Source organism: Ceratotherium simum, chromosome 13, assembly GCF_057802395.1.
Source record: "Ceratotherium simum simum isolate JZ-2026a chromosome 13, ASM5780239v1, whole genome shotgun sequence".
Classification (NCBI taxonomy): Eukaryota; Metazoa; Chordata; class Mammalia; order Perissodactyla; family Rhinocerotidae; genus Ceratotherium; species Ceratotherium simum.
Window position 1 is genome coordinate 10583978 of NC_141912.1, and position 13263 is coordinate 10597240.

A 13263-nucleotide genomic window follows, 5' to 3' on the forward strand; every position below is an offset into this window, starting at 1 on the left:
GAGAATGTTTTAGCAAAAGCAGAGAAAAAATGGATTAGCTGATTAATGAAAAGATCCAGGAGGAACAGTGAGACAGTGTTCTCATGTGTGGTCACAGCTTTTGTTTGATGCTGATTGCATAGTCCCTTGGGATTCAAAGTAGGAGTCGCATCATTTGAACTGATTTGTATTTAACCAGTTGATTCAGTGGATATTATTTTAAAATAACTGAGAATAAATAAGTAAATTATAGTGCTGCAGTGTTTGACATCTCAGCACTATTATATGGATAAGTTGAGTCTTCAAAGCACCTGGACAACTTGTCCAAAGTGTGTCGATGTCACATCAGAACACCGCAGTCAACTACTCAACTGCTACACAGTGAGCATCAAACTTTTTTGATCCAATACCACCTACATTTAAAAAAAAAGAACTCTTTACCACTTCACACTCTTTAAGCTGCTATCTAAAATTTTTCATGTTTTACAGTTCTGAAGGATGTAATTTCTGGCATACTGTAATTACAGACATAAAAAAAACTATTACATCTCTCCTTTAAATATAACAAGTGGAATCTAAATACCATAGTGATTTTATGCCCATCAATATCAACTTAAGAAATACATGAAGTTCCTTTTTAACAGTTGGAAATGTCACATTAATCCCTTTTCTCTCTAAAATTTTATTTTCATTCATATCTCAGCTCCCAAAGTTTATCCAAATATAATTTTAGGCTTAAAAGTCTTTAAATTGATCACTCAAAAATGTGTATAAATTGAAACCTTTAAAAAAATTTCTTATAACCATAAATATATTAAAATACTTTTTTTCTGGATTAAGTTATAATTACAAGTCATTGTATATAATTAATCAAAAACGATGAATATTATAAATTTTGATTACTAAACATGGAAAGTCAGTTGTTTTGGAAATGCCTCTCTTAATGAGAAAGATGGGATCTTTTTCAAGTAGTTCATGTATCCACAAATGAATACTACTTATTGCTAAAATCAGGATTCAGCATCAATTTTCTTTTTTTTTTTTTTTCATTTTTGGAGATGGAAGCAGTGAGAAACCTTGTTAACATAAGCAGAGCTGGGAATGAAAGATGTTTTCTTACAGCTTTGCCACTATCATCTCTGAACTCTATTCAAAGTTATAGACCAAAAATCATAGTGATCTCATAAAAAATGATTTTTAATTATCTGTCAGCTAATAACCCAATTAGGTTCTTGAGTTTTTTTGAAAGTTAAGAACTGGAAACCACTTAACCTAAAAAGGATTTGTTTCCCAATCATCAGAGTTACTCACTTGCTCAACATGACACCAACATATCAAATTGTCCCTTTGACTGGCACCCCAGATACTTTACACTTTGAGGAAATAGGAAACATGCCACAGTAAACAGTGAGAAGTCTTCCTTTCTCTGGTAAAGTAGGAGAATAGAGACACCTTGCTCAGGCAGATCCACTTTAGGAAAGAATCACTATGGAAGTTGATGTCTGGCAAATGATTCCTGTAAAACTATCTGTACTCAAGAACCAGTTGGAAAACCTTTGTGTACCCTTAAGGGGATCTTGGTTGGAAGAAGGTAACTGCAAGATATTTAAAAATAAAAATCTGCAGAAGGAAAACAAGGTAAATTTATACTTTAAATGTATTCTTGCTTTACCTGCATTACTCCTTTTGAAAGCAAGTTCTGCCCCAATGGGTCCCAGTGACTTGGGAAATAACTGATTATTCCACGTATACTGGTTTATATCCTTTCCACTGGCTACCAAGGACACGTTCTTAGGATTTACACCTTAAAGAACAAAACAGTCATTTCAGAGGTGAAAGTGTGATCAAAAACTTGAAGGAAAAATATATTCTACATTCAAACCAAGACCAGAAATAACTTGGCAGAGGAGAATGGAAAAAAATTTAGGTTATAGTGTAGCAAATACTTGCTTTTTAATGAACCTAACACGATCCTAAGCCCTAAGCACAATAAGCTGGAATCCTCACAGTATATTTTATAAACATAAGATGTTTTCTATAATGCAAGTAACAATAAACATTGGACATTTCTTGCTAAATGTCTTGTAAAAATTGAGGTGGCACAAAAATTTTCTTCAGAAAGCTATTTCCATGTCATTCACTTATTTTGAGTGTCTCTGTGCCAGACCTTGAGGAACACTTAGTGTGGCCAGGAAAACAGACATGTGACCAAGAACTCAGGGGAACCTGAGAAGTTCGGAATAGCTGGGTAAAGACTCAGCTGTAAGGCTTACTTGTATATTAACTATAGTAAAATCTAAATAGTTACATTATTTACAATTTTCTGAAATCTGTGAAATGTGGAGTCAGCTTTGGACTTTGGTACTAGTGGTCCAAGGGAGTTGTTTTAACCTATCCTTAAGAAATTTGAAAACTTCCTGAACTTGCCTTCCTTTTACTGATAATTAAATTGGATTCAACTTATGAGACGCTAAAGACATCACACAGTCTATGTTCCTGGGTCATACACGTAGTGTTGTCTTTAGTTAGACTAGGAAAGATCCTCACTGAGGACCACCATCGCTGTAGGAAGTTAGCAACTGTTTCCAGGCACTATGAGCTTATGCTTTTCACATTTATGAAGCATATAATAATATCTCTTGTTTTGAAGCCAGAAACAAGCCTCGTTGTTCTGTACCAAGCCTCAAGGTTACTAGTCCTCTAAGGAAACACTCCATCAGGTAAATAGGTTCCCTTTCTTATAGGATATAGCTCCTTATGGATTTTAGTTTCTAATAAAACACCTATAAATAGAACTATAATAAGCAATTACCTGACGATAAAGAAGATGCACTAGGTAGAAATTACTCATATTAAAAACATCTTTACAAAAAAAAATTTATACAAAGAGGAAGTGCAAGGTAAGGGAAAAAACTAAAAATCTCTTTAAATGAACAGTTTTCATAAATATGGTTCAACAAAGAATGGGCCCTGAATACTTAAATTATTTTTTTAATCCAGTTAGCCTTGCAGTATCCCTAGTGTTTTTTAAGTAAATATATACACTATTGAAGATAATTGCTTTAATTCTTTCTCTTTTTAAAAATTCCAGTTTTCTTGGAAATAGACACAATCTGGAATTTTAAATTATTTACGCATTAGTTTACAAGCTTTTATTGGGTGCCTTCTATATACCAAACACTGTGTTAGAGAGAAATAGAAATTAATATACTTCCATCCCTCGCTTCAAAGGACATTAAAAAGTCAGTTAGCAAATATTTGTTGAGCACCTGCCCACATGCCAGGCGGTGTGTGTGGCACTGGAGAAAAAGTGGTGGACAAAACAGACCAGTTCCTACCCTTTGGCTCTTACAGTCTGCTCTAATGAGAAGGGAGACTTGAGTAGTTGTAAATAATTAGGTAAGTAGTAGCGATGTGCAAATTGTTTAGACGAATCTGGTGCTGAGAGGGTAAATAACAGAAGCAACTAAGCCAGTCTTTCTTTAAAAAACGTAATTTTAAGCTGCGTGATTAGCACTGGATGGGGGTGGGGAGGTGTGTTCCTGGGAGAGGCAACAGTGCCCGCAGCAACCCTGAGATGGGAAAGAACTCCGAGACAGTCAGCATGGACGGAGCAAGAACAGGGACTGGCACACAGTGAGGCTGGAGAGGGGACTAGGGGTCAGATCACGCAGGAATTTGTGAGTCATGTTAAGAAATTTAAAATGCAGTAGGACAGGCAAGTATAGAAATGACACAAGACATTGAAGACACAGGTGGAAGGAAGGACCGTAGTGATAAATGGGGCTCGAGAAGGATCCACAGACCAGGGTTTCAAAAGTGCTATGGAGTGAGCCCCTCCTCCTGAGCCAGCTTGGTGGCATCAATTCACGCAAGAGCCCTGGTTCTGGGAGCAGGGAGTGAGACCAGAGGGCACCACTGAGAGGTCGTTAGTGCTTCCATTGCATACTGTGTTTGCAACCACCTTGCGATAATTAAGTACCTAAGGCTTACAGGGTTAGCTGATAGATGACTGCAGTCCCATTGTAAGTAACAGAAAACAGAGTCTCAAAGTCTTGCTCCAGTACACAGCCGGTCAGTAGCAGGTCAGTAACTATGACTCTTGCATCTGTCTCCCTGAAGGCCAGTGTCACAGATCTGCCAATCCTTGTAGTATAATGTCATGCTGCCCTGAAATTATATGGTACATTTCTAGAGCTCCCATGATCCTAAAGGTTGATGCTTTTTTTTAAATTATTTTTGCTGAGGAAGACCGGCTCTGAGCTAACATCTATTGCCAATCCTCCTCCTTTTTTTTCCCTTTTTCTCCCCAAAGCCCCAGTAGATAGTTGTATGTCATAGCTGCACATCCTTCTAGTTGCTGTATGTGGGACGCAGCCTCAGCATGGCCGGACAAATGGTGTGGCAGTGCGCACCTGGGATCCAAACCCAGGCTGCCAGTAGTGGAGCGCGTGTACTTAACTGCCAAGCCAAAGGGCAGGCCCCAAGGTTGATGCTTAATAAGACCTTTTATGCTTGGCTTTATGGCAAAAAAGAGAGCCCCCAAAGATATTATTCTTTTTTATTCCTAAAGATATACAATTATAAAAGTAACTTTGGATAGCAAAAGTCAAGGATCACTTCTTATTTGGGTCTCTATCCTCTGCATTCGCTGGGTCATGATAGGTACTCAATAAATGTTTGTCCAAGTGACGGAACTGAGCTCAATTCTGGTTTCAAGTCTCACCTCGCTCTAGAGGGCCATCTTCAAGTCAAAAAATGCCAGTAGGGTGACAGGAAGGCTCAAGTTTAGGTTTCAAACCATTCTTTCTCATTTTGAGTCTATTTCTTAAGTCTCCAACACAGCCATGCTTCTGATCCAAAGTAATTTGCAGAATTTGTTAGATCTTTCTGGTTAAAAAGGAAATGATCAGATGGGTCTCAAATATCCAGAAATGCGTTCCTGAAAACCCCATTAGGGAGCAGAACTATGAAAGCAGTGCGCTTTGGATCCATTTATCCTCTGACAAAAATTTCCAGTAGCCTTTTCCACCACCAGAGGGCTCACTTCTACAGGTTAGGTAAAATACTGATTTGCAACATTTCAGTGAGTGAAATGTACTTGATTTTTTTTTTTTTTGTTAAACAGGGAAAAGTGTCCCTCATGAATCTGTGTTTTGGAAACTTTCTTACATCCCTACTTTTGCAGTCAGTTCAGAACTCCCTCATGGTTTCAACACCAAAATTTACAAACCTACTGGTATCTAGACAGAGATTACAACACAAGTATCTTTGCTCTTTTCAAAAGTGCACCCCATCTCTTACAGTCTTAATTCCAACGCTTCTCACCTTCTGAAGGACTTCAATCCCTCATCCATTCCCCTCCTCTCCTGCACGATCAATCCCTCCCTCTGAAAGCGATCATTCCCATCCACATGCAAACCTGCTCCACAGTCCCAGAGTCACCACTGTTGAAGCGTCCCCCTGAACCCCGCTCCACTGTGGCTCCATTTCTAACCTCCTCTTCCCAGCACAATGCCTCCATAGAGTGGTCTACATTGTCAGTCACCAATTTCTCACTTCTCACCACTTTTCAACCCACTCCAACCTAGACCTCCCTCACCATTCCAGACGGAAACTGCCCATCGAGGTCAGGATGTCTCCACTGTCACACTTAATCAGACTTTTCTATCCCTTCTTATCCAGCTGCTCAGCAGCAAACAACTCTTTCAGGTAAACTCTCCCTTCTCGACCCCGGGAAACCACCTTTCCTCGTTCCCCCTCATCTGTCTGGCTGCTTCCTGTCCCCTTTCTTAGCTCCTTCTCCCCTACCGGTACCACTGCTCCCTCACAGTCTCTCCATAGGGGATGCTATTCAATCCATAGATTTGAATACTGTCTGGGAGTCAGCTGGAGTCTCCCAAATCTGCTACCTTGGGCCCAGATCCCTCCTCAGCATTCCTGGTTCTTCCCTCCGACTGCCTACTTGGCTTCTCCACACTGGAATGTTTCACAAGCATCTCAAATGTAACAGCCCCCAAACAGCACTGACTACCTCTTCCCCACCCAATCCTCTTCCTCCTAAGTCTTCCCTATCTCAGAACACAGCACCACCATCCACCCAGGATTCAAGCCCCAAACTTACTTTTCCCTTATTTTCCACCAACATCCATCAGCAAGTCCATTTCCAAAATATATCAAGAGCCCATCTCCCTCTAAATCATCATTATCTTTTCCCTGGAGGACTGCAGGAGCTTCCCAACCAGCCTCCCCACTTCTAGCCTTGCCCTCATGTAATCCATTCTTTACACAAAGAGTCTTTTTAACACACAAGTCACGTTTCACTCACCCCCTGAAGTCCTCCCCAAGGCCTCCAGTGGACACAGGATAAAACCCACGTTCCATCCCCTGCCCTCAAGGTGTGTATCATCTGAACCCCGCCAGCTTTCCCCACCTCATCTTACACCACTCTGCCCCGAGCCCATTAAACTCCGAACGTGCAGGCTTTCGTTCTGTTTCTCAAATAAGCCAGTGTCTTTCCCACCTCTGTGTGAAACATCTTTTCTCAGCTCCTCACATGACTTCCTCCTTCTCATCTTTCCAGTATCAGCCCAAATGTTATGTAATCAAGGATGCCCCCCCCACCCCTCCAAGCAGTCATACTCAAGTTCATCTCCCTGTAATAGTGATAAATAGCACTTATCACTACCTGCCAATTTTCTTTTTCTCTGTCTCCACTAGAACGTAAGCGCCTGGAGAGCAGGGACCTCATCTTTCTTGTTCAATGCTATATATATATATATAATCAATGCCTAGACTAGTAAGTACCTGGCACATATTAGGTAATAATATTACTGAGTGAATGAATAAAACAAATGAATGAATCAACAGAATCAACAAATGAATGCTCATGCTACCCACGGGTCCTAGAATGTTTTCCCTCTTCTTCTGCATGGGGAAATGCTGCTCATCCATTAAAAACCAGCTGACTCACCTCCTCTGTAAAGGCTTTAGAAAAACCAAAACAAACATTTAACCCACTTAGATCTGTAGATACCCAGGGTCATGGTTTTAGCTCTGCCCTTGATACTTCATGCCAGTCTCTTCAACTTCTCTTAAATAGGATAGTATCATCCTCCTTACTAACCAGCAGAGAAGTGCAGTCCTAAAAGCTTGATTTGTGCTTCCTAAGTTTATTTCAACTTAGTCAACACCTGTGGCTACGCCTCTGCACCACTATGCCTTCTGTTTTCTATCCCAGTCATTTCTAAACCCTCTCCTCAGTTTCATTTTGTTCTCACTTCACTTATTTACAACAGGAGTGGATCCCTATTAGATTCCTAGAACTGAAATTTATATGGTTGCCTAAAAGGTATACAGAAAAATGTGTTATGCATCACCCTCTTGCTAACAATCCAGTCTCAACCTTTTCTCTCATCTTCCTTATCCCTTCTCCCAAACAAGCTCCTGGGAAATGAAGACTAGGGCTTACTTTTGGAGACTCAGATGTGAAAAGCAAATCTTCCTCAGATGAATGCAATGGCCTGCTTCCTACATTCAGAAAGCTGTAAATGACCATGCCCACAAAAGCACAAGAGAAAAAGATCATTTCCTCCTCTTGTTGGACTAAAGATATATCTGTACAGATAGTTTAGATACATGATGATTTAAAAATTGATTCCCTTTTAGACTAAATTGAATTTTAAACTTTTCTTTTTAAAGTGGATTTTGAGGAGAAAATTCTACTTGCAGGCACAACATAACTCCCCACCATCTGTCTAGATCTTTCTCCTAAGCTCCAGATTCACGTATCCAATTGTCCACTAGATAGATCAACTCAGAGGTTTCATAGGCGTCCCAACCTCAACTCCTGGCTCTCTACTTCCTGTCCTCTCCTAATCTTCCCTTTCTCAGTTAAAGTCACCACCATCCACTTGATTGCCAAGTCAAAAACCCAGAAGCCAACACTGATTCCTTCCATCTTTACCATCACCCATGCTAATCTATCAGCAAGTCCTATCAGTTCCACTACCAGATACATCTAGATTTTATCTGCTTCTATCTACGCTTTCTATCTACTCCGGAACAAGCCATTACCCTCTCTATCTGGACATATGCAGTGGCCTCTTGACCAGTCTCCTTGTCTCTCTTGAGCACCTAGCATGCTCTACCCAGCAGCCAGAATGATCTCTCAAAAATGGAAATCAGATCATTTACGAAACAGTATAAAATTCTACAATTTTATAAAATGTTGTAATGGGGATGCAGAATTGTTTTAATAAAATTTAGCATTTACTAAAGGCATAGCTTTGGTGGGTGAGGGTGGCATTTTTTTGAAGCACATTCTTCCTCTTGATTTGGGGCTACAGACTTCACAGATGCAGGAGGTCCAGAAAAGCACTTGGTGACAAGGCTGAGCCAGCAAAGAGCACTGTGATTGTCCTTTTCATTTCACTGGTGCCCTTTCTGCAGATTCCAAGACACTTGAGCCTGGCCTATCTCTATTCTAGTTAGCAGTAAACACTTGATTTTCTCTACTTACCTGGAAGGTATCTTGATTGTTTCAAGTAGTACTGTTTAGCTGTTGAAGCAGTTGACAATTCAGAATCAGATTTTAGGGAAATAGCAGCAGGTACGCTCTTGTTTTCCCCTGGTGAGTGGTTGGAGCCTGAGGGGACTGACTCTGGAAGCCTTGAAAGTCAACATAAGGTAGCATTACAGCATGAAGAATGAGAAGATGACAGGTACCATGTTCTCACCCACCCTCTGCACATCTTTTCAAATGTGGTCAAGGTGACCTCACTTCAGTGGTTTCCATCAGAGTCCTTTGGCTGATAGGAACACTAAATGATAAACTTTCTCCCCAGTAGATATTAGGCAGTGCATAAAATCATTTCTAATTTAGACATTATGTGACAGACAGCTTTGTCACGGAGCAGCAAGTTGCCTGTGTGTGTTTCTATCTTTCCTGCAACTGGTGCAGTTGTGGATTTATAATGTGGAAGATGGCATGTTGAAAGGGAAGACAATCATAGCCCCTTCACCTGTCTACTAAAGCAATGGATAAACAGGAAGGTTGTTTGGGACCCCCTTGGGGACTGACACTGGCTTGGTTGGCCCTCCGAACTGCTGGCTAGCCCAACCCGCTTTGTGGTAGCCCTAGACACAGGTAGGCCCCCTTCATTAGAAACAGCAGCACCCATTTCTGGTTTCTTTCCCTTCCCCTCAGCCCATTGTAGTTATACCAATTGTGGAAATTCTACCCATTTTCAAAACTGCTCATTCTAAAAAGACTTTCCTGTCCTCCTCAAAGTGGTCTGCCCATAAACCGACTCTTAGAGCTCCTTGCAGCTCCTTCATTAGTGGCACTTAATACACACTGTCTTGTGTTATAGGTACTTGAAGTCTTATTACTGCTGCTATACATTTGATGGGCTCAAGACTGACTATGTCATGTTCATACCTTTGCTTAATACCAACTAGGTGTGTAGTAAATATCTACCGAGTATGAATACAAATAGCTAGCTTTTGTTCACTTAAAAAAAGACAATGTTAAGTAAAGGTTTTACATTTAGTATTTGGTACTTTGTATTCTTTATGGGGAAGCCCAGGCTGCCTGAGAAACTGAGCAGAGAATTACAGAGTTCATTCAGTTCACCAAGTATTTGATCTCCTATAGCTTAAGTGGTAGTGTGGTGTGGAAGAGAGAGAGAGCATTTGAATTAAGCCTCATCTGACCTTGAGCAACCTATTTATTCAACCTGAGTGTCAGTGTCCTATTCTGCAGATACTTTTACTGGAGTATGAAGATTATAAATAAAATTTACGTAGGTGCTTAATAAGTGGTAGTATATTAATAATAATTATTATTATGTGTCTATATTGTATAAGGACATTTAATGATATCAAAAAATAAAAATAAAAGAAATATCTACATTAAAAATTCATTGTCAAACAGGTTTTCTAAAGGAATTTCAAGAGAAAAGGAATAATTGACGTTGAAGAAGTTTACCAACTGTTCCCTTGCCAGAACCAAATACATAGACTACAAACTGGATCTTAACTATAGGTTTTGATTCAAACCTCTTCCTCCCCTAAAAATATACGATAAAGTTCAGCTGGAATTAGAATGACATGGGTTTAAAAAAAAAGTTTCCAAGTCATCTACATACTACACCAATGGTCTTCAAATTCTTGCTCCCAGATGCAAAGAATTGTTTGGAAAAAAAACACAACTGTGTAGCTCCCTGCACATATTTAAGTTGACATCTATCGTTTTTCATCATAAATTAAATAATTCTATTTCTTGTTTGTTGTTAATAGCAGATAGAAAACAGTAAATAATTTATAAGATGAAACAAACATTATGAGGATTGACTGTAATTGGGGTATTTCTTGGTATGACTTGATAAAGTAAGCTGTAACTACCTTATTCTGTAAAACACTCTGAATCTTAAAAAAGTCATGTATAATTTATATCCGTAGGTTTTGAAAAATCAGGTGGTTTTACAGAACATTCTAGTAATTTTAAAAGAATAAGTATCACTAGGCTCTGGTGCTTCAGTGGTTCTGAATCTCCATGTTTTCCAACACAGGCTAATATACCCTATTTCTAAAGCAGGGTTTTCCCCTTAAGAGAAATATGTATATGACAAGGAACAACACAAAGCCTTTGAGTTGAAGGTGCCAGTCTTCTGATTTCTCCCTTTTGTTTAACACCTCAAAGGTTGTTACATCCGAATGCCATGCAAGAGGTGTGACTTTCTGGCATGAAGTGGGAGGGGGATTAAGCAGGTTTGTTCTCAAGTTCAGTACCTATGGAACTTGAGGATCTGGAAACTGACTGACTAAGAATTATCTGAGCTTGTGTACTGCTTAGAGTCTTCATGTACCTTCAAAAGTATGTGTACCACAAAGTGAAGACTTCTGCACTATACAGTGCCCAACAGCTATTAGATACATAGATACTCATGCCACATCTTTTCTCCCTCTTCTCTTCTGTTCCAAAGAGGAAAAAAAAATGAAAATATTTTTCCAAAATGTTCACCAAGAATTAACCCACCCTCACTTCAAAGTTGAATAATGTACTAATGATGATTCAACTTATAAAAAGAAAAGGTACTGCTAGAGATATTAAACTTCCAGAAAAAGTTCAGGAAATGATCAGAAAAGTTTAGAATAGCAAGCAAACACAAATAATTGAATCTGAACACCATCAGAGGAAACCATCACTTTTGTAGATTGTGCTTTGCTTGCTGCAAACAGGCAAGTGAATTTCAAAATGGTGATCATAATTCAACAGGGCACACTAAAAATTTAACAAGAGCCCCTCCCTCCACACACATGCAACACTCAACCACTAGTACTGAGAATCAGTACTGTGAGAAGTAAAGATTCTTAACTTTTCAGAGGTTTGCATAGAGATTTGGGTTTTGTGGAAAAAAACAATATTAAGCTACTTATTATCTTTTAATATCTACATTCATTTATATTTAATGAGGAAAATAAAGTTGATACATGATAAAAATACATTTTCCCGAGGAATTTGAAATCTTACCGAAATGGAGAATCTTTTTTCCTCTTTTCTTTGAAAACACCCATGCTTGGCTTCTTGGAATGGGAAGCTCCAAAGTCACAGTCTTCAAACTCTTCCCAACCTTCTCCAGACTTGAACACAGTCTGACCCCAACGCCTCCTAGCAGTTTTATGACCCAGTGTGCCATTTGGCTTCTGTAGTGGAAAATCATTACCATCTTTAATCATCTGCTGAATGCCTTTAATGCACAAGCTATTATATTTGATACCAAGAGTCTCCATTCTCAAGGAGCCTTCCATATAGTTAAGAAGATAACATATATACACATTTAAAAGTATTAACAAAAATAGGTAGCACATGCTAAAAATACAATAGGAGTTCAGAGGGAGCAGAGCTCTCTGTGAACTTGGGCTGGGGGGAGACTTGAACACTTAGGATCAGAACTGACTCTTCATTGATGTGTAATTTAGAAAACTGCCATGTGTGACACTGTCTCTTTGAGCAAGTGATTTAATTTCTCAAAGCCTTAGTTTCCTCCTCCTTAAATGGGGATATGCAGTGTTTATCTAAATATCTAACTTAGCGTTTCTGAATTTAATAGTAAAGTATATTGAAAGTCCTTAGGACAGGGCCTAGCACGAGTTACTAAATGTTAGGTAGTATTGTTATTATTTTGATTGTTATTATTATTATTCTAGAGTTTGGAAGAGGAAATGTATAAAGTATAGCTTTTTAATACAAAAGTGCCAGAGTATGTTCCAGGAAGAAGGAAGAGACTAAGTTTATCAAAGCAGACGGTCGTGCTGGAAGTAGTGGAGGATAGGATTGCAAAGACAGACTGATGCTAGAGTCTGAAGGGCCTTCAATGTCTGCCTAAGGGGTTGCAGCTACCCTATGGGCAATGGAGAGCACTGGATGTTTCTGAGCTAAAAAGTGATGAGCTAAAGGCAGCATTCTAGAAAGGTCAAGCTCTTCAGATAGGAGTCCTTTGCAGTTATAGTGGCATGCAGTGACAAGGGCAACAGATTCTTAGTGGTTGGAATGCTCAGGGAAGAATACATTTGCTATTAACAAGGAATAAAAGGCCTGGACTTTGTATCTATCTGAACAGAGGTCAAAGGAGAGTGTGGCAGACACTGCCAGGTGCCCACTCAATAGCCCTTCTCCCCTGCTTCCTTACTAATAGATTTTGTTCAGTGCAACAATGTACCCAGTTAAAACACCTGAAATCCCAGCCTCCTTTGCAGCTATATGTAGCCATGTGACACGATCTGGCCAGTGAGCTGTCAGTGTGAGTCTATTGGGAGGGGCTTCCTGGAGAGCCATTTTTAGACTCCGCTGGCATGCGCCAGTTGTCTTTCACTCCTCCCCCTTCCAGAATGTAGATGCAACCCCAAAGGAGAAGCAGCCATCCTGTGGCCACAGGAATAAAAGCTGCCTGCTAAGGGTGGTGGAACAGGAAGACTGAGGCAGTCTGGTTCCTTTTACAAGCAGTACCATGGCGGGCTTGCCCACCACCTGACTTCTTGTTATGTGACAAAAACAATCCCTATTGTTTAAGCCACAGTGGTCAAGTTTCTATCAAAAATCACTGAATATAATTCTAATGGACACAGAGAAGGAAAGGCAGGGATGACTTTAAAAGTTTGAGCCTGATTATCTCAGAATGGTGGCTCTATCAACAGAAATAAGGAATGAGGAAGAAGACCTGGCTGGTGGCAGACAATGAGATGGTTTTCTACAAATTTACATGGGATGGTTTTGGGGCA

At 39.7% G+C, this 13263-nt stretch overlaps 1 protein-coding gene across 3 annotated transcripts in view; it reads right to left on the minus strand.

Moving 5' to 3' along the window:
- Nucleotides 1–13263, minus strand: part of MAK (male germ cell associated kinase) — a 57971-nt gene that overhangs the window by 8174 nt on the left and 36534 nt on the right. For 2 of the 3 annotated variants that reach the window (XM_004432126.3, XM_087437996.1), the window contains exons 10-12: nucleotides 11516–11688; nucleotides 8501–8649; nucleotides 1652–1783 (exon numbers count right to left, since the gene is read on the minus strand). In XM_004432126.3, coding sequence (XP_004432183.1) covers nucleotides 1652–1783; nucleotides 8501–8649; nucleotides 11516–11688 — 454 coding nt within the window. The remainder of the gene's footprint in view (nucleotides 1–1651; nucleotides 1784–8500; nucleotides 8650–11515; nucleotides 11689–13263) is intronic. The other variant, XM_087437997.1, reaches the window with a different exon arrangement.